The sequence below is a fragment of the Phaenicophaeus curvirostris genome, chromosome 9 (genome assembly GCF_032191515.1).
Source record: "Phaenicophaeus curvirostris isolate KB17595 chromosome 9, BPBGC_Pcur_1.0, whole genome shotgun sequence".
NCBI classification, from domain to species: domain Eukaryota; kingdom Metazoa; phylum Chordata; class Aves; order Cuculiformes; family Cuculidae; genus Phaenicophaeus; species Phaenicophaeus curvirostris.
The window spans coordinates 5,960,350-5,981,633 of record NC_091400.1 but is presented as its reverse complement, the minus strand read 5'-3'; the positions used below and the strand labels follow the sequence as shown (position 1 = coordinate 5,981,633).

At 50.6% G+C, this 21,284-nt stretch overlaps 1 protein-coding gene across 2 annotated transcripts in view; it reads right to left on the bottom strand.

Annotated features, from left to right (window-relative positions):
* MXI1 (MAX interactor 1, dimerization protein) overlaps positions 1–19,841 on the bottom strand; it is a 59,674-nt gene extending 39,833 nt beyond the window's left edge. The window contains exons 1-2 of one of the 2 annotated variants that reach the window (XM_069863430.1): positions 19,662–19,841; positions 6,881–7,013 (exon numbers count right to left, since the gene is read on the bottom strand). In XM_069863430.1, the coding sequence (XP_069719531.1) occupies positions 6,881–7,013; positions 19,662–19,836 (308 nt within the window). In that variant the 5' untranslated portion in view covers positions 19,837–19,841. Of the gene's footprint in view, positions 1–6,880; positions 7,014–8,343; positions 8,461–19,661 lie in introns of those variants that run through there. The other variant, XM_069863431.1, reaches the window with a different exon arrangement.
* Positions 19,842–21,284: the final 1,443 nt, after the last annotated feature.

The window sequence follows — 21,284 nt, the reverse complement described above, 5'->3', positions numbered from 1 at the left end:
GAAATTACTGTATATAATGCGAAGAGGAACTGAGGGAATTCCAGGAACAGATGACCAGATTTGGCCTAAATATCCTCCCTACCATCCCAGGGCATCAAATCTCCTAGGAGCTGGGGCTAGCAACCTTCACTTTTCAAAAACTGTAAGCACTAAAATTTGAAGTTTGTTGTCACTGTGCCAGCGCTGCTATCAGTGATGCAAATCAGCCCACAGGAGCTGCAGCCCAGCTCTACCTGGGCAGAGTGCCTCGACATGAACAGCGTGAGCCCTGACAAACAGTCCCACTGCTGCAAAGCAGCCTCCTCCTGTAGAGGCTTCCCCCAAATCGGGGAGGACAAAGGGATCAGGAGCCTTCAGCCAGAGAGCAACAATTCACCACAGAGAGATGTTGCAGCAGTGAATTATAGCTAAAGTTGCAGATAACATCAAACAACTGAGCCTGCTCCTAGATTACACAAAAGCCTCTTTGCACAACTCAGAGACTACAAATTAAATTTTACACCTACTGAAGGTACCAAAGCACCAATTCGTCCCAGAATCATGGGTTTCTGCATAGACGCCCTGCATGGCTGTATTTTACTAATACAAAAAAGAAAGTACAAATTGCAGCTCTGCAGGATCTTCCCACTTGGATAGCTAGAAGATTACCTGGGTGACAGCGAGGAACGCAGCAAATTCCCCCACGGAAATTGTTCCATCAGCCCTAGCATTTTTGGAACCTCTTTCCTCACTAGGGAGCAGGGTTTACGCTTTCTCATGCCATTTGCTGGGTTCACCCTCACTTTCTGTGTTTTGCCTGGTAAAACACCAGCTGTAGTACTGCAAAGCCAAACACCACCAAAAAGACACTGCATACAAAACCTCACTTACATAGGGTGTTTTTCCTCCCTCCCAGAAATCACTGGCAGGATCTCAGCTTCTGATGTAAATCAGCAGAGACAAGGAAAGGCGTAACTTAGTGCCAGCATAGAATCATAGAACGGTTTGGGCTGGAAGGGACCTCAAAGCCCATCCAGTTCCAACCCCCCTGCCATGGGCAGGGCACCTCCCACTGGATCAGGTTGCTTAAGGCTCCATCCAACCTGGCCTTGAACATCTCCAGGGACGGGGCAGCCACAACTGTCTTCACCACCCTCACCATGAAGAATTTCTTCCTAACATCTAATCTAAATCTCCCCCCTTCCAATTTAAAGCCATTCCCTTTTGTCCTGTCACTCCACGCCCTTGTAAAAAGTCCTTCCCCAGATTTCCTGCAGGCCCCCTTCAGGTACCGGGAGGCTGCTATAATGTCTCCGCAGGGCCTTCTCTCCTCCAGGCTGAACAATCCCAACTCTCACAGCCTGAACTCACAGCAGAAGTGCTCCAGCCCTCTGATCATCTTTGTGGTCTCCTCTGGACCTGTTCCAACAGCTCCATAAACTTCTGTTGGGGATTCCAGAACTGGACACAGGAGGTTCAGAAACTCCAGCATCACAACTTGCTTGCCTAGGCTCACAGACTGCACTGGGGCAAATCACATCAAATGGGCACATGGGATGTGCTGGGGCTGAACTCAACTGTTTTGAGTACAGCCCTACCTGCCAACCTCCTCCAACCAACTGTACTCCAGCGCAAACCTAAAGAAGACAGTGGGATTTTAACAGGGGGGAAATCCGTGTCTTGGACCAGCAATTCATTTTCCCGGTCTAACACTCAAACTGTCACTATGTTTTCTCAAAAAGAATTCACACTCATACCTATCTATAGTCAATACTGCTGGACAGTCCCTCTCAACACCTAACAGAGGGGCAATCTTTAACAACTCAGCCTTGTCCAGTTTTCCTTCCTTGAAAAATTAACTAGTAAATATGAAGGCAAGATCCCATCTCCAAAGCTATTTCTAGACAAAATTTGAACTGTAGCATGGAGATTTCAGATAGTAATCACACTGTTTGTACATTATCGAAATGAGGCATAAATCAAAACATGGCACAGCAAATCACATCCATTCTCTTTTTTACACATGTGGATTTCTACTCTATGAAGCAAAGCCAAGGCCCGAGCCATGAACAGAGCTCCCTGGCACTAGAAGGCTCGAGACAGAAAGGAGTCACTATCCCCAGCTTAACACACAGGGGCCAGATTCTAACCCACCTACACGCAGCGAGTAAAAACCGAGCTCCCACTGGCTGTGGAGTAAGGTGTGATCCCAGTGCAAGCAGCTAAAAAAAAGGCTCACAGCAAATAAACAACGTATCATCCAGAAACAAATAACAACTGATAGAGGCTGGAAAGCAGCAAAGCTGACAACAAAAAGCCTCCGAGATCAGCTTTCCAGGACGTGGAGGAAGCGGCAGAGTCTTTGTGCAGACAAGTAGACCAGCATGGGCTGACCCAGCGACTTGCTCTTTCAGGGATTTCTCAAACAAGACACACAAACTACTCTGCCACCCCCCACAACCTCCTCTCCAACAATAAAATCATAATTGCAGCACTGTCCTAACTCCAAAGACTGCAGAAAGGACTAAAAATTGCCAGGTACTCTGTTATCAGCACAATGCGGGGCAGGGAACCTCCTCTGACAGGAAAGATATATTTAAAACTGTGCTTAAGCAAGTGTTCACCACCACCCCTACTCCTCCCCTGCACAGCAACATACAGCTGCACAGCGCTACTGTTCTGGTAAATCAGGCTTTCTGGCACACCAGACAGCCAAGGCTGACTTGCAGCTACACATGCCACATCCTTTCAGCCTCTGCATCTGCGTTTGTGAACCTCTGGCACAGGAAGCCATCTCCTGAGGCACACGAGGTACCTAACACACACCCACCTGCCCCCCAGATCATTGCTCAGGGACACTGTGAGCAAATTAAGCTTAAAGCCAAGAGCACCCAAGGGTTTCAATAGTACAGCCCTCATCGCTACCCTCAAAAACAGCTTCTAAGGTTATGAGAGCAGAGGGCTACAGAGAAGATTCAGCACAAAACAGTGATGGGATTTAGAAGAAAAGTTTCAAAAGGGGCAGAGGAGAGCACAGCAACAGAGAAAATGAGGAGCTGCATCACTAGAAAAGCCAGAACAGCAATGAACACTGACACCGAGATTTTTAAGATACCGTGTCCAAAATGTCTTACCATACTCACTACAGCTGCTGATTCCGAGCTCTGCAGGCTCTGCTACCGGATTGTAGATGTTTTAAAGGCCCTTGGGAAGCAGCCTCAGATACAAGGGAGGATAATGGGAAGAGGGGAAAATGAAAGGAAAAAGAAACTGGACAGAGATCAAACCCTCCCCCATGGAACTGAGTAATAAATTCTTTGAGTGCCCTTAACAACACGGGCCTTCTGGGAGAGCCAAGGGCTCCTAGAGCTGCTGGGAGGGTGCTTGGCATTTCTCCAGGATTAGACCAAAAAAATAACAGGCTTTTCTACATGCCTGAGAGTCTAAAAAAAAAAACAAAACAAAACACAAATTACAATCTAATATTGTAACATAATTTCAGATTCTGTAATAAATCTTAACTTCATTAAACTGATTGTATTATTGAGGGGGGAGGGAAATCATCTAGCATCCCTGCTTTATTTTATTTCCTGCTGACACAACAATTTAAATTGATTAAAAAGTCTTTTCAATTATTTTCCAAAAGGTATAAATATCAAACCAGTCTAATCCTTACTGTAATGAACCTTCGAAAGAACTGGGTCTATTTAGAACCACCTTTGTAAGACCTGCAAAAGCAGTTTCCAGCGATACTGAATGTGAGTATGCAAGTTACTGTATCCAGAGAACTGTACTCCCAGCATGGACTACTTCACTTCTCTAGCAAGTTTTCAGAACTCAGCTTCTGTTCCAGAAACATCTTCAGAAGTAACAAGCATTTAATGCTGTGTTACAATAAATCTCTGCAAATTTTTCATCTTTGGCCAAAATCCAGAAGGAACGTGTGTCAACAACTGATTTTAATATGGGTTGGCTAATTGGTTTGCTTGGGTTTGTTTTTTTATTTTTGCTTTTAGCTGTGTTAAATAGGATTCTTTTTTTAATTAAAGTTTCCCTTGTTTATTACAAACTCCAGGTCACAATGACTGTGATGCTCCACATATTTTTGCAGGAGGGTAATTTTCAGCACCTAAATATCCCTGGCTAAAGCAAGACTGCATGTTTTTAAAGATATTCAGGTTTTAGCTCACAGCATGCAACACTAGGTCTTTAAAACACCTATGCAAAACACATACATACATATAGATAATGTCCCAGGGATTGCAGAGGGGGACCCCTCTGCAGCAATCCGCATGCTGTCAGTTGCACAACGGAGAGGAGCAAAGGAGGAGAGCACCTTAGTCAAAATATCCTTACTTGAAAAATGTAGCATGTAAATTTGAAATAACGAAACAACGTTTTCCCTCTTCTCTGCACACCTGTCAGAAGTAGGAAAAAAAAAAATATTCTGCTGGGACTAGGGGACCCCTGTAGTTCCATAAGAATGAGATTTGCTCCACCACTGCCATCCAGAGCTGGACTGCCTGTTCCTCAGAACTTTCTGGGTGTCTGTCAGCACCGAGTGACAGCACCGAGTCTGTTGGGAAGAAATAGCTGTCATTTCTGGGATGCAAAGGCTGATGGGCTGCAAACACTGAAAGGAAATACTCGGATTTAAACCTATGAATTAAAGAGCACCTCGGGTCTGTGAATACCCTGTGCCACAAATCATGGATTATTTGGTTCAATAAAGACCAGCAACAATGCACACTTGTCAATTCCTAAATGTGTATAAATAAAGGTAAAAAAAGGGGGAAGAAAACTGTGCTTTGCTAAGGTTGCTTGAGACACATTTTTACAGGAGGCTTTTAAATGACAAGATCTGTACAAGATCTGATGTATAATTTCTCTACACTAATTAAACACTCTGAGACAAAAGCAATCTAAGAAAATCTCTTGTCCACACATGAAATGTAAGTCTTGCTCCTCGTCCAGGGCTTGGTATTTAGTGCAAAATCCATTCAAATCCTACTAGACAGAACTTACTGAATTGCCCCTTTGATTTTAACAGGAAGGGATGATACAGAGCCTTCCTTAAACAAGGCTGATGCTACACTCAGCATCACACAAAACACTGCAGTGAATTTGGAGGCACCCTGAACTTCACAGTTGTCACTTCCCAGCACTGCAGCCATCTGGAAGCCCTGCCATCTCCTACAGCAAGTGCAAGCTGCTACGACTTGTGCTAAAAGAAACTTCCATTTCCAACCGTGCCTATAAGGTCTGAGCTCCCCAAAGACCCTCTCTGGTCTCTGCCTGGAGCAGACCTGATGCTGGTCACTCCCCGAGGCTGAAACAAGAGCGGGAGGCAACACACGAGGTAAAACTCTCACTCCAGAGATTCAATCTGACCTCAGTATTCCTTGTATAATTAAGGTTTTCGCTGCTATCAGCACAGAAATGTGTGCTGTGCGAGCTGTGCCTGGGGCTCTGCACCGGCAGGGCACGCTGAGCACCCAGGCCCCAGGGATGGGGAGCGCTCTGTATCCCTCTCTAGCCTACAGGCTGCTGGATTCGGTGCTAAGGAGCTCCTGAGGGGGATGTGCTTCCAGCCTTCCTCTGGAGAAGGGCAGGTTGCCATGACAAAGGCCTCTGAGAGAAAGAGGTGTGGGATGGAAAAATAGTATGTGAGAAACCTAGAGGGGAAAAATACAGCTCTCAGTTCAGCATTTGCCATCATTTCCCAACACAAAGTCACCGAGATTTGGGACTTTGGATTATGGGAAACAGTAAAAAAACAACTGTCCTGAAATCAGGAGAGGCTGGATGAAGGACGGAAGCAAATGTAAACAGGCAGCATACAATGAGTTTGGGATACAATGACCGTGATGAACAAAACTTCCCCACAGCAAGGTGTCCTAACATCACTTCAAACAATCTTTATTATCAAATGCTGCCAAAGCAGAATCACTGCAAGCAAAGGCACCCTAGGCCTTTCGAGGTCCCTCACAACAGCCTTAAGAAAGCTTTTATCACCTGAGCCACCTGCCACCATTTTATGCATGGCACAGGCCTTGCTGCAGGAAAAGCAAGCTTGCAACTGCCTCTTCAAAATTATACTTTATCTTTCTAAAGTTTCTCTACCCCAGAAGATCTCAACAAGAACTGAACAATTCTAGACAAAGGTGCAAAATAAAACAAAAAGGAGAGGGAAAGGAGAGGGAAGAGGCAAATCCTACCACAGCACTGAATGATAGACTTAATCCTGTTGTCTCTTCTAGATTTATGAAACCAAGAATTAATGGCATAGTATAATAAAAGAAGTGTCAAAACCATGGAGTTCTACGATTACCAAGCAATCAGGAAGCTGGGAAGTCCCACTGCCCTGAAAGGCAGAGGGAAAGACAGCTTCGTTTTCCTGAACTGAATTTTTAACACACACAACAGCCAGCGATCTCCCTCTCTCCCATTTGTTGTAGGGAATCCATTTCAAAACATCATTTCCTTGCTTCAAATCATGCCTGTCATTACAATCCCAAAGCACTCAGGCTGAACACACGCTATCCCTTAAAAGCAGTGACTTATGGGTTGGAAAGACATCAGCTGTATATAATGGGAATAGCTATTGCCTCCCTCCTCCCTAAACCCTACGAACAGATCTCCCTATTCCCCTTCCCTCTGCAGCATCTGAGCCTTGGCACAGAGTCAGCTGGCAGTGCCACTTCAGATACAGCTCCCCTGTGTCCCCTCTGCTCGCAGTGCTATGGATCCAGAAGGAACGCTGTACTTGTGCATCCCAGCTCCGAATCCCCGTGAGCTCAGATTCTTCCTGTTTTCCCCAGAGGATAAGTCTCTTCCCCTCTACCTCCAGCCTTCCTCTCCAGCTTCACTCTCCCAGCTAGTCCTGCACCCCACATCGTACCTGTTGGCAATACTTGCATTGCTGCCACTGCCGCTGTGTTTCCGTGTCCGGCTCAGCCTCCGCGGGGGCTTTGGGTCTTGTAGTCCAGGACTTGGAACTGAGGGGAAGGTCGAGGCATAGCCATGTTCGCACTCTGCATGAGAATCAACAGGCAGGGCATAACAAAAAATAGGGTCATTAAAAAAAATTAGAAAAAAAAGAAATCATCACGCAAGCCTCGCCACTAACCCATCAGCCCTTAACCACAACAGCCTGGGGAAACGACTGATGATGTGTTCAGAGGGAAGCGGACTGGGAGGTGGAGAAAAGAGAGGAGGGGGAGTGTAAAGGCTCTGCCAACCTTGGAAGAAGGACAACACCACTCAAACACCTGAAAACATCAAAAGAAAACACCACAACCCAGAGAGCACCTCACCTCTCCCCTCCCCACCAAGCTACCTCTATCAGGCAAACCAGGTTTATTTCACCGTGCCATCGAGGCCTCAGCGAAGCCACAGCCACCCACACCACCATTCCTGCCCAGGGGACGCCTTTCACAGAGATGCCCACTTTCCCTTCCAGAAATCGCATTCACCTCCATCTCCCCTCTCGGCAAACCCCTCCCCCCACCTCCAGCAGGACCCCTCAGCCCTGTCCTTCACTGAACCCCTCGCTGCTGAGGCCTCACCACCAGCTCTGATCTCTTCTCCAGGGTTGCCCTCACCCCTCTGCAGCAATGTGGAACTGAATGATCTTTTAGGTCCCTTCCAACCCAAACCATTCTACGATACTACGATCACTGACCCCAGCCTCATTCCCTCCACAGGGATGCAAAACTGGATGAACTTTAATGCCCTTGCCAACCCAAACCACTCTAAGACTCCACGACCTCTGACCCAAGCCCTGCTCCCCATGCGGGGATCTGGAACTGGACGATGTTTAAGGTCCCTTCCAACCCAAACCATTATGTGACCTTTTATCCCAGCCCCATTCCTCACATAGGGATGCAGAACTGGATGATCTTTTAGGTCCCTCCCAATCCAAACCAGTCTATGATCCCATGATCTCTGACCTCAGCCCCACTCTCCCCATGTGGGGATCTGGAACTGGGTGGGCTTTAAGATCCCTCCCAACACAAACCACTCTATGATTCCATGATCTCTGACCCCAGCCCCTGTCCCCACAGGGATCTGGAACCAGATGGTCGTTTAGGTCCCTTCCAACCCAAATCATTCCACGATCTCTGACCCCAACCCCTCTCCCCGCAGGGATCTGGAGCTGGATGATATTTTAGACCCCTTCCAACCAAGCCACTCCATGACTCCACGATCCGTGACCCCAGCCGCTCTCCCCACGCGAGGCTCCGGCACCGGAGGATGTTTTAGGTCCCTTCCAACCCACGATCTCCGACCCCAGCCCGTCTCCCCTCGGGGACCCGGAGCCGGGTGCGCTCCCCCGCCCCCCCGGCCCGCTGCCCCCATTACCTCTCTCCCTCCGCTCCAGGTACTCGGCCGCCTCCAGCAGCCGCTGCACGTTGATCATCCGCACGCGGTCCATGCCCCCCCCCGCCGCCCCGGGAGCCGAGGGGAGGGGCGGCCGCCGCTCACCCGGGACCGAGCGGGACTGAGCGCCGCCGCGCGCGCGCCCCCCCCGCCCGCCCGGGCTCGCGCCCCCCGCGCGCGCCGCCGCCGCGCTCCACTTTGTTTACCTCGGCCCGGCGCGCGCCGCGGGGGGGGGGGGGGGGAGCGGGGGGAGAGGGCGGGACGCGCGCGGGGCGGCGGCGCGGGGCAGCCTGGGAAATGTAGTTCCTGCAGCCTAGGGGAACGCTGAGCACCCAGCCGGCACCTGAGGGGATGCTGAGCACCCACATAGCACCTGAGGGGATGCTGAGCACCCACCCGGCACCCGAGAGGTTGGCTGTGCACTCACTTGGCACCTGCAGGGGATGCTGAGCACCCACCCTGCACCTGAGAGGATGTATGAGCACTCATTCAGCACCTGCGGGGATGCTGAGCGCCCACATAGCACCTGAGGGGATGCTGAGCACCCACCCGGCACCTGCGGGGATGCTGAGCACCCACCCGGCACCTGAGAGGATGCTGAGCACCCACCTGGCACCTGAGGGGGATGCTGAGCACCCACATAGCATCTGAGGGGACGCTGAGCACCCATCCAGTACCTGAGAGGTTGGCTGTGCACTCATTTGGCACCTGCAGGGATGCTGAGCACCCACATAGCACCTGAGAGGATGCTGAGCGCCCACACGGCACCTGAGGGGGATGCTGAGCACCCACCTGGCACCTGAGGGGATGATCGCAAGCCCTGAGGTGATGCTGTGCACCCAGTCAGGCTCTGAGGGGTTGCCTCTGCAACCACCCAGCCCCTGAAGGGATGGTAGCCAAGCCCTGATATGATGCTGTGCAACCACCTAGGCCATGAGGGGATGGCTCCATGCTCAGTTAAGCCCTGAGGTGATGCTGTGCACTGGGCCAGGCCATGAGGCGATGGTGGCCAGCCCTGAAGTGACGGCTGTGCACCCATGTGGGCCCCGAGGTGTTGGCTCCATGCTCACACAGGCCTCGAGGTGATGGTGGCCAGCCCTGAGGAGACGCTGTGCACCCACCCTGGCCCAGAGGTGATGCGGCCTTGCCCTCCCTCGCTGCCAGCATGCTGACGGACATCGCTGAGTCATAGAGTCATAGAGTCATAGAATAACCAGGTTGGAAGAGACCCATTGGATCATCAAGTCCAACCATTCCTATCAAATATGAAGGAATTTCAGCTTCTTTTAGAGAAAAAGAACAGCAGAATAAACACGGTATTCATGGTACTGAAAACCTCTTTAAGAGACCTTGTGAGACAAGAGAAGAACTGTTGTAATAAAAAAAAAAAAAATTCAAAGGAAATATCTTGACTTGAGAATTAAAATTAGAGAGATTACTATCCAATTCCAGTATGGAACACGAAAAGAGGAGTTGGGCTATTTAAAATAAAATCCACTATCACTCCCCACTTTAACTGGTCTTTACATTATAGAAAAAAATAAATCACCTAGTTACCATGCTATAATCTTTTGAGCACTGAACTTCTACTATACTCAAGTACCAATTTTCCAACAATTTTCCAACTTTCCAACGCAGGCAGTCTGAACCCACTCAGATGCAGAAAGCAAAATTAGAACAGTTGAGCTAAAGCTAGGAAAAAAGTTCTGGTTTAATCCCCTGTTTTTTTCTACCTACTCAACTGAAAAAAGAAAGATTTGGAAACTGTAGTCAAAAGCAACAATGAAAATGCCAGCAGGTGAATAAACTGAGACATAACTGAGGAGGCAGAAGGACCTGCCACTTCACCCCTTTCCTTGCAAACAGCAGGCCATTCTGCACGTGGAAGGGTCAGGACTGTGGCGAGGATCCAGCAAGAAAGAGAGGCTACAAAAGCAAAAGGTGCAGCCACAGGGTAGCATGTATCTAAAGACAAGGTGCCAGGCTCTGGGAAGTCACACCTGGAGTGACTGATACGCTGTTTCTGATGGGAACCAGAGATGCAAAACCCACTTTTTCATGGGAACACAGCCACTTGGACATCACAGACAAAACAAGTCACAGGGAGCAGCCTCACTGTCTACCATGTTGTACATCTGAAGCGGCACGTAAGCAAGAACAGTGACCACATCAATATTTTTAACAAACGCTGTCACACCTACGCCTTGCAAGGCAATCTCCACCCTTCTCAGTATCTTGATAATGTATTTAGGTCCTGGTTTCCTTACTGGCACGAACTGTCATGATCACCTCTGTGACTCTGAACTTTGCCAACCACTTTAATGTTTGTTGGAATGGAGCTTAAAAAAGGGTTAGCATTTAATTGTATGATATCAGTCTCTAAAATATTTGACCCGTGCTCATAAAGGGAACCAGCAGAGAACATTCAAAATAAGAATCAGAACATCCAGAGTAAAAATCCGAATCACAAACCGATACCGACTTAGAAACACTCCAAGGATTGCTTTGTAGTTTTAATTTGGGTTAGGTTTCATGGGTCTGAGCCTTTAGGTTGTGGCTGGTCACGTTTGCAAGCATTGCTCCATCAGAAGGGGAACTGGGAAAGTACCTTGAGAAAAAAACAAACAAAACAAAAACAGCCAACCAAACAGAAAAGCTGAGATTCTCAACTGGTGGCTTGAGTCTGGTAGCAGGAAATTTAAGCACCAAACCTGCAAAGGCCTGAAAAAAAATGGATTCAGGGTAGCTAACTTTTCTTTAGACTAATTTTGCTGATTTACCATTTCTGAGGAAACCTCAGAAAACTGCAGGCTTGCTGCTGATGGAGGTAAAAATAATACCACTATTCAGTTCTTACACAGCCCTTTCCATCTCTGAATCTCAAAGGACTGGTGTGGTTTGTTCCTCATAAGATGGGACAGCTGAAGAATAAAAGAAACTGGGGCACCTCTGGGGACACACCTCCCTCATTCTACACTGCGGAGCCGTGAGCCCCAGTCCTCGCTCAGGCAGGGCAGCCTCCACGTACCTACACAGAGCCAGACGACAAAAATCACAGAGCACTCACAAAAATCAGCTTTTGTCCAGGGGAGAACTCAGGAAGCATTCTCTTCCCCCCACCTCTTTTTTCTACACTGGAAACTGCTGATAGAGCAGATTGCTAAAAGCACATGGAAAGTTTCAAATCTGAGCACTCTCGGGGTCTGCTTATATGGTCCTGGATTCCTGGATTACTCACAAAGGGAAAAAGACACTCTGCTCCACAACAATGGGGTTAACACAACAGTATTTCTGGGTTCTAACCTGCTTCCAAAACCAGGGAGTCATTTGCCCCTCAGGATTAGCAATACTAAACATAAAAAAAACCCCAAAAAACCTCATAACCTCCCAAAAAAACCTACAGTGAGGCCCCCAAAATTATTGCGAGACAGGTTCTTGTCAGCATTCACTGCCACTAGCAATTCTGATGGCACATTCCGACATACGCGGTGCCACTTTAGGGATTAAATAGGAAAAGCCATGCTGGAAAATGAAGGGGTAGTTTAGGAGCATATCAAAGTGTCAGCCTCTTGAAGCCAAAGTTCAAGATACAAAATAAGAGAGTATGAAGCAGAGGGACACTGATACACACGGTGAATTAAATCAGCACTGGGATGAAGTAACAGCAGGACCAGTTCTGCATGAAATGACATAGGATCAGCTCTTCCGTTTACACATCAGCACAGCTTCCAAGTCTTTGTTTCTGAAGTAAGCAGTACACAATAAGAAAAAAAAAAAGTTCTGCGTGAAACAAAGAAAAATTTGAGAATAAATTGTTCCACCTTCCCAAAGAAAACACCCTGAAGAGGCAGGCAAGGCAAGCGCTCAGCCAGAGCCGTCTCAAGCGCTCGTGTGGGCAGGTCAGCCTGCAAAATGCCAGAGCTGTATGTGACAGAAACAAAAGTGGGTGGCAAGTGAAAGGCACGAAGAGGCCCAATGCCATTCAACTGCTGACCAAAAAAAAACCCCAAAGTCACATTTAAAATGTGGTTGAGCAAATCCACAGGCAACGCTGGGGAGGGACTAAGGGAAGAGTATTTTAGGGGAGAATGAGATCATTTAATTTAGTGGCTCCGAATGATCTGTAAGTACAGTTTTCTGATTATAAGTGCTTGCTGCTTGGCATCCCTTCTGGCAGCTGTGATTCACTTTCATTGTGTGTTCTGCTGCTTCGCCCTTTAGAAAGGGGCTTTTTACATTTTATTAAATGGCACTTCGGCAGCCCTCCATTTCCAGCCTTAATAATGGATTTGTTAATCTCCCTGATAGCCTTTCCCTCCTCCTTAGCAATAATTTAAATATCCAAGAAGAAATCTGCAGTGCAGAAATCAATTAATATTTACATCTGAAATGCTGCTGTACTATTCTAATCGTGTCGAACAGATGTGATCTGTTTTTTCCCAACACCACCAGCACTTGCATTAAACTAGCATCTTCCATCAGGGAAATCTCCTAAGAGCTTTCCAGAAAGCAATGCTTTAAGCTTCTCAAAATTGCAATGACTTTAGCTCCTTCCTTTCCACTCTGCAGGAAGAGAAACTGAGGTGTAAGCTGAGGTGTAAGCAGCATAATCACTCACATGAAGACACACCCTAAGCTAGAGGTGGAACAGGAACACAGTTCATCAATTAAGATGCCCAACCCTCTGCTTTGAACACGAGGCTCAGAAACAACACAACGCTTCGCAACCTGGAAGTTATTTTCAGTAAGGGCAACTCCTTTGGCTAAACTTCCTAGTTTTCCATCTCTTCATCTTTTCTAAAATCCTCCTCTCCCCAACTCTTTGCAACCTCTAGGAGGAACACAAAATGGCAAGAGTTTTAAGAGCTCCTTTTGCCCACTGTCACAGAAACCCTACACAGTCTTTATACTGCTTTGAAACATAACACTTGCAACCACGGCATAAACAGAGATCCCCAGTAGGCACCATTCTCTGCTGTTCTCAAAGCACTGTAAAGATTCAGCAATTCCCCAGATTTCTGGGGACAGTAGATCCATAAAACTCCTTGTTTTTCCAGCCAGGGGAACATCTCTGGCATACCTGAATATTCCACCTGCCAGCACGCACTGCAATAACCAGGTCTCCGTTCTCGTACTCATCACTGTAACAGCTCAGCACTGGAGGACTCCTAGCACCAGCTGGAGATCATCCAAAGTCCCACCTACTCAACACCCTTCCAATGCTTGCAATACCTTCAGTAAGGGACCCACACTGCCTATGGGATGTGGCCTCATTTCTCGTCCAGGAGCCTCATTCTTTCACAAGGCATCAGATAATCCCTTTCAGCACTCCCACTGGTGCTTGGAACCCACTCACTGGTAAGGACGGAGCCAAACCACCTGGATAGCCAGGAGTTTGAACAAGAATAAAGCACATGCTGTATATCTCGCTCAGATTCAAAGACCACGCTGTGCCAACCGATAAGGCAAAAGCCACAGGTGCACTGGCTCTTTGGACTGCTTGCTCCTCTCCTATGGGAGATGTGTTGCTCTGTTTTCAGACCAGCAGTGTGCTCAGCTTTTTCTGAGTCAGTGACTTATTCTGTGACTTTGGTTAGGTCACTTGGCTGACCCACAGGCAAAACTAAGGAGACCTCTCATGTGACAAAAATCCATCATTTACAGGACAGGGTTCCTCAGCTAAATAGGAAGATGATAGGATTCTTCAGCCAATGGCAGAAAGTGCTTCTCTGCCAGCCCTCAGAATGCTCTGCTGACAAGGGATGTGATCGGTTCTCAGCAGTACTTTTGGCACAGTCTCATGGTTTTACCTCTGCCCTATCATTTCTCCTGCTGCGGCTTCCTTCTGAATTTCATGCTGAGGCCCAAACAGCGTGAGTCAAAATAACCCAACCTGGAAGTGGCTAACGCATGAATCACTGTGGCCAGGTCACGAACCTGGAAGAATGAAAGGGGTTTATTGTGAGCTGGATCAAAAATATATAAATAAAAAAGCCCCATACTGCTCCATACATCACATCACCGTAAGACCCAAGACCATCTGTATTGACCTTGAGCCACGTGTTCGGCTCTCATTGATTCAATAGGAGCTCTCCACACAGACTGAAGGCAGTCTTGTCTCCTTCTGCTCTCTGTTAATTGTAGGTTTCTGATATATCTTTACTTCAGCTTGTCAAAAAAAAGAACCCAAACAGCGTATAAACAAATGGAAAGAGCCACATGATGAAGATAGCGTTGACTCACTTTCAAGGTTCAGTTTTCCTCTCCTACAGACAGGAATATTCAGGAGCAAGTGACAAATTTAAGGTCACCTATTTATTATTCCTGGTCAGAGGGTCAATAAACACTGCCAGCTCTTCAAAGGGAGACTGTAAAGAAGATCTAGCTATCTTCTGTCAGCGGCCAAAGTCTACTGTCCCATGCATGCCCACCTCTACTAGACTTGTGAATAAGGACACCACTGTTAGAGTGGCTTGCGTGCCTTCATGCTTTTAGAAGAGGATATGGCTGCATAGGTCTGTATCTGCAGTGAGATCAGTATATATTACATACCATGTCTATTACAGATAAGTCATCACATCCGAAGAATTCATCACGTGTTTGCACAACTCCGACTGACAAAAGCATGAGTCCACACATGCAAAGGGGATGCTTGGCACTTGCTTAACCTCAGCGGAGTTTACTCCAGGTCCCTCCAACAACACCTTCCAAACTCCAGCATTTCAGCTGCTACAGATTTCCAGCCGTGCTTACTCATGAAGTGGCATTTCCAGAGGTTACGGATACACCAAAGAGCTGCCCCCAGCACAACTTTCATTTCTGAAAACAGCCACTGTAATTTTTTCATATGACGTTTCTATTCCTTAGATACCAAGCGTAAATTTCTAGAAACAGGTCATTTGGAAACCTGTACACGTCAGTTAGCGAGGTGTGTTGGGATTGCGCTCTGTGGTCTCGCCATGAGAATTGTAGCAAGCAGGCAGGCAGCACTGTTACTCATTTCCAGAGGTTCAACTGGAAAAATAATTCAGTTCTATTTCAGTAGCTAAAATACTCCAGTTTTCCCAAGCATTCTGATAACAGGACTCCAGCCTCCCCAGTCACTGTACTGTAAGACAGATGACTTTTATTTCATTTTTCTAAAGGTGAGTGAATACTACAAGGGTGGCTTCACTGCTGGGCAGGGCTGCTGAAAAAACACTGCTGAATTGTGGTCTCCTACTGGCATAGCCCTGATGGTACATCGTATTCTGCTCTGTGGGTCTTGGCCCTGCAGTTCTGTTTCAACACCATCCAGCCAACTCACAGCCCCTCTTATTATTCACAACCACAACGATAGGATGTGGAACCTATACATGTAAAAAAAAAAAAAAAAAAAATCTCCTCATTTCTCGCTGGGCACCAAGCAGGTAGGTAACTCCTGCCTTAACTGGAAGTCCAGCCCTAGACATCGAAGGATCAAAGGCTCCATCACCTGTTCCCTGCACCTGCAGGCAGAGCTCTGAAACCTTTGTGGTTTAGGGGCTAAAAAGGGCCTCATAGCTGCTCCTCTGTCACCAGAAGGTGTGACATGCACGCTCTGGGACAGCCAAGAGTTTGGATCCACCAGAGACAGGGTTACCTCCACCTCTCAGGTGGCTCCTTCATCAAGTAGCATCCCCTCCTGCTTGGGACAGCGTCTTAAAAAGGTGAATAACACGGTACGGCCACCAAAGGCTTGATAGAACACATGCGGACATTGAGTGTGGTTTATTAGAAACCAAGTAAAACTAGTAAGAAAACCTCTTGAGACTTTTAAAGAAATTTCCTTAAATTCCTGCCTTTGGCTCCTGAAGCCCTTCAGCTCCCACCCGGCTGTGATGCTGATCCCAGCCGGCATCCTGGCACTTCACTAACCCCATCCCCGTCACCCACCCTGATCAGGAGGAGACAAACAGCTACCTGTTACCTCTGGGTTTTTTAAGACTGTATTTCCGTGGGGCAGGGCACTGTCATTCCCCTACGTGCACGGCACCCAGCCCAACAGGGCTGTGGCTCGTGTGACTCAGCCACCTTCCTGGTGGCAGTAACACCAAAATAGCTCGGTGGAGCCCTGCCTAACTCTGTGGTCAAATGACCTGGGCATCCTGCAGGAAGCAGGTGAGCACCGAGTCTGTCTGTGACCAAGTTTGGCTGCAGTCTCCATCACCAGCCTTTTTGGAGCTGGTCTCCTCTGTGATTGCTAATTGCCAGGCTGGAGACTGTGACACGGAGCGACCGGCCACCACCACATCTCTGCCAGGCTGCCAGCGCGGGGTGTGCTGAGCAATCAACTCAAACGAGAGGGCAGAGGATCCTCTTGGTGCAATAACCTCAGCTCAGCATGCAAATCTCTTCCCAGTAGAATCATAGAATCATAGAATCACCAGGTTGGAAGAGACCCACTGGATCATCCAGTCCAACCATTCCTATCAAACACTAACCCATGCCCCTCAGCACCTCGTCCACCCGTGCCTTAAACACCTCCAGGGAAGGTGACTCAACCACCTCCCTGGGCAGCCTGTTCCAGTGCCCAATGACCCTTTCTGGGAAGAATTTTTTCCTAATGTCCAGCCTAAATCTCCCCTAACATACAGCCACATATCTACGTTAGGATACAGCCCTCCTGCTTCTGCAGCGATTCCTTAGTTTCGATAGGGCTCATAATGCTCAGAGGTTGTTTTCCAACCCCAGCAGCATTTTTCTTTGTTTGGGAGCAACACGTAAAAGCCGCCTGGTTTATGGCGGTCACGTTCTCAACAGCACGTTCAATAGTTGAGCCTTTGGTTAAATGGGACTTTTCAACCTAAAACGTCCTGATTGCAAATTAAAACATTGAAAGGATTTTCAGAATTGCCAAATAAAAGTGGGAGTTTTCCATACTCTGACCGTGATGATTGTCAGCGAAAGCTTCAGTGAAAACAAGTGCTGGGAATGGAGCTGTCTGGATGCAAACACTTCCTTTCAAAATGTAGCAATAAAAAAATCCAGTATCCTCCTGCCCTGCCAGTTCCAAAAAAGGAACTGCATAAAATGACGCAGTTTTAAATGGAGTGAGATCACACACTATCCACCTCGACAGCAAAAAAAATTCTATTCCCCCACCACCAGAAAAAAAACACAACTTGACAGTTCTCTTCTAAGCCAAAAACACCCTTAAAGAAAAAAACAAACAAAACCAGACCAGCAGTCTCAGACTTGACTTCCAAATCAGCGCTGCTGCTTTTACACGCAAACTCATTTTTTTTCTGGGAATTCCTGTCATTTTCCTGCTCGCAGCCACCAGCCGTGAGGCTGCTCAGCTCCTCACACGCATGGTTTTGCGGATTCATTACGAAACAACAATTAGCACGTGAGTAAAAAAAAAAAAAAACCCAACACTTCAACATGAATTCAACTTTCAGAAACACAAAAGCAGCCTGGATTTGTTCTGGGCAAGCGGAGAACAAGGGTTTCAGCCCATTGCTCCAGCAGCTTTAGCGGCAGAGCCGCTTCTCCACAGCGGGATCTCTCTCCCTGGAAGCTGCACGCACACAGCTGCTCCCGCAGGACAAGGGCACCTGGGGGGACGTGGAGCTGCCACAGGGGCTGGTGGGCGGCACGGAGAGCGCGACGGGGGGATGGAGGGGGTGACGGCATCGAGAGGGTGATGATGGGATCGAGAGGGGATGGAGGGATGGAGAGCGTGATGGTGGGAAGGACAGGGTGACGGTGCGATGGAGAGGGTGGCAGTGGGATGGAGAGGGTGATGGAGGGATGGAGAGGGTGACAGTGGGATTGAGAGGGTGACACCGGGATTGAGAGAGTGACGGAGAGGGGGACAGTGGGATAGAGAGGAGGACAGTGGGATGGAGAGGATGATGGAGGGATGGAGAGGGTGACAGTGGGATCGAGAGAGGGATGGAGAGGGAGACGGTGGGATGGAGAGGGAGGGAGACGGTGGGATGGAGAGGGAGACGGTGGGATGGAGAGGGAGACGGTGGGATGGAGAGGATGATGGAGGGATGGAGAGAGTGACAGTGGGATGGAGAGGGTGATGGAGGGATGGAGAGAGCGACAGTGGGATGGAGAGAGCGACAGTGGGATGGAGAGAGCGACAGTGGGATGGAGAGAGCGACAGTGGGATGGAGAGAGCGACAGTGGGATGGAGAGGGTGATGATGGGATGGAGAGGGTGATGGAGGGATGGAGAGGGTGATGGAGGGATGGAGGGGGTGATGATGGGATGGACAAGGCGACAGTGGGATGAACAAGGATTCGCTGAGCCCTTTTTAAAGTTATAAGGAAACGAAAAAGCATCAGGCACCCCAAGAAGAGCAGGAAAAAAGGGGAGAAAAAAATAAGAGTGGGGAGGAATGATGACAAATAAAAGAGAAAAAATGAAACAAATAAAAAGACACGGAAACTAAATCCAAACAGAGACGGAGATGGACCGTAACGTTGGGGCAGGGGCGGCCAGGGCACAGCCCCCCCCCCCCCCCCGGCCCCGCTCGGCAACGCGTGACGTCACGCGGGGGACCCCGGCGGCGCTGATTGGCGGGCGGGCGCGGGAGGCCCCGCCCCCCGTCCGTCGGGGGCCAATCCCCGCGCGGCGCCGCCCCCCACGTGCGCCCCACGTGGGCGGCGCGGGGTCCGCTCGGCGCGGGGCTCGGCGGGCGCGCGGCTCGGCGGGGGGAGCCCCCGGCCCCGCTTTGTTCCCTCGGGCCCCGGCGGGGCCGCCGCCGCGCGCCTCGGGGCGCCGCTCGCACCGGGGGGTTTGGAGGTGGGGGCGGGGGGAAAGGCGCAGGCTGCGCGGCCCCCTCCGCGCCCGCGGAGCCGCTGGAGGCCGGCGGCGCGGCTACCCGCGTCCCGCAGCGGGCGCTCGCCCTGCGCTGCCCTCCCCGCGGGCTACCTGCCGAGCGCCGCCGCTCGCCTACGTGACTGCGACCATGCCCCGCCGGGCAACGGGGGGGGACGAACGCGTCACCGCCTCCTGCCCCCGCTACGAGAGCCGCTTCCCCCCCGCTGCCCCATCCCGAACTTTCCGGGGGGGGGGGGTCCCACCGCTGTGCCCTCCGCGCCCCCGCCCTTTGTCGCTGTCCCTGTATTGGGGGGGGGGGGGGTCCCACGGGCGCCTCTGCCAAGAGACGGGGGTCCCGCGCTTTGTCGCCGTCCCCGCAGCACGGGGGGCCCCGCGGTGGTCGCTGCCAGGACAAGGGGGGGGGGGGTCTCGTCCTTCGCCGCCGTCCCTGCAGCCACCCAAAACTTTAGGTGGCCGCTTCCCCCCGCAGAGCCCGCACTCACTCTTATTCTCCTTCTCGATGCGCTCCAGGTAGCTGGCGGCCTCCAGCAGCACCTGCACGTTGTAGAGGAAGGTGTCCATGGCGGCCGCGGGGCCCGTGTTGCAGATGTCCCCCAGCGGGCACCGCGTCCCCCCCGCGCCCCGCGGCTCCCGGCGCGGCCGCCCGCGCTTCCCCATCGCCCCGCCGCCCCCTGGGCCGCCCGGCCCGGCCGCGCCTGCGGACTGAGAGCGCCGGGGCGGGGAGCGCCTGGGACCGCCCCGCGGGGACCCGGGGCGCCCGGCACCGGGGAGCTCCCGCCGGCCCCCCCGGGGGTCCCGCACGGTCCCCGCAGCCCCGGGACCGGCACCCAGGGGGGTCCCGCAGCCCCGGGATCGTCCCCACCGACACCCCGGGGTGTCCCGCATCCCCAAAATTGTCCCCACCGGCACCTCGGGGGCTCCCGCACCCCCGGGATCGTCCCCCCGACACGTCAGGGGCTCCCGAACCCCCGAGATGTCCTGCACCCCCAAAACTGTCCCCAAAGGCACCCCCGGGCTGTTGTGCATCCCCACCCCCAGCCGCGGGGTGTCCTGCACCCCCACAATTGTCCCCAGCAGCACCCCCAGGATGTCCTGCACCCCCACAGTTGTCCCCACCAGCACCTCAGGGTGTCCTGCACCCCCACAATTGTCCCCAGCAGCACCTCCGGGTGTCCTGCACCCCCACAGTTGTTCCCACCAGCACCTCAGGGTGTCCTGCACCCCCACAATTGTCCCCAGCAGCACCCCCAGGATGTCCTGCACCGCCACTAACAAACCCCTGTCCCCCAGCCATGGGGACACACCGGAGACCCCACTGTGCCCCGTGTCCCCTCCCATCAGAACCCAAGTGTCCTCTCCTGCTCCCTTGACTCCCCCGCTCAGGCCGGCCTGGGGCGCAGCCCCTGCCGACCCCCTGGACAAAGCACCAGGGGCTTCAGACCAAGTTGCTCCCCCCAGGGAGCCCTCTCGGGGTTCAGACTCCGAAAACAACTACTAAGTGATTTTTCTTCTAACGCCAATCAAAGCCGGAGAGCAGGCAGGGGACACGTATGCGTATGTAACAATTTTAGGACTATAAACCGTGTAAAACCGAGCAGTCCTTGGGAGCGCTGATGGTGGAGAATCCCCAGCGCTGCTGACAAGTGGCACCCGCTTAACAGGCATCGCTTTGCTGTTGAGTGTTTTGGTTCGTTTCAATACGAAACTACTCTTGGAGCCGTGCCCCCAGAAAGCCCCGTCTGGTTTCAGAGTCTGAAAACAATTAATAAATTATTTTTCTTCCAAAGCTGGAGAGCAGACAGGGACGCGCCAGCCTCGCAGTGTCACAGAATCACAGAACAACCATGTTGGAAGAGACCCATCGGATCGAGTCCAACCATTCCTATCAAAATGTCCATCCCTGCAGAGCTGGGTCAGGGCTGGGCACAGCGAGACTGGGGCGTATCCTTAATTTCTCCTTGTTTTTCAGTCAGGCAGGTGGAGAAAGAGCTCCAGCGCCACAGGGAGAAGACGCAGGACCTGACCCAAGGAGAAAGAGGAGGGCGAACGTTCACACTTCCACGAGCTGTCATGGGTCTGTGAGGTCTGAAGTGGTGGGAGGGGAT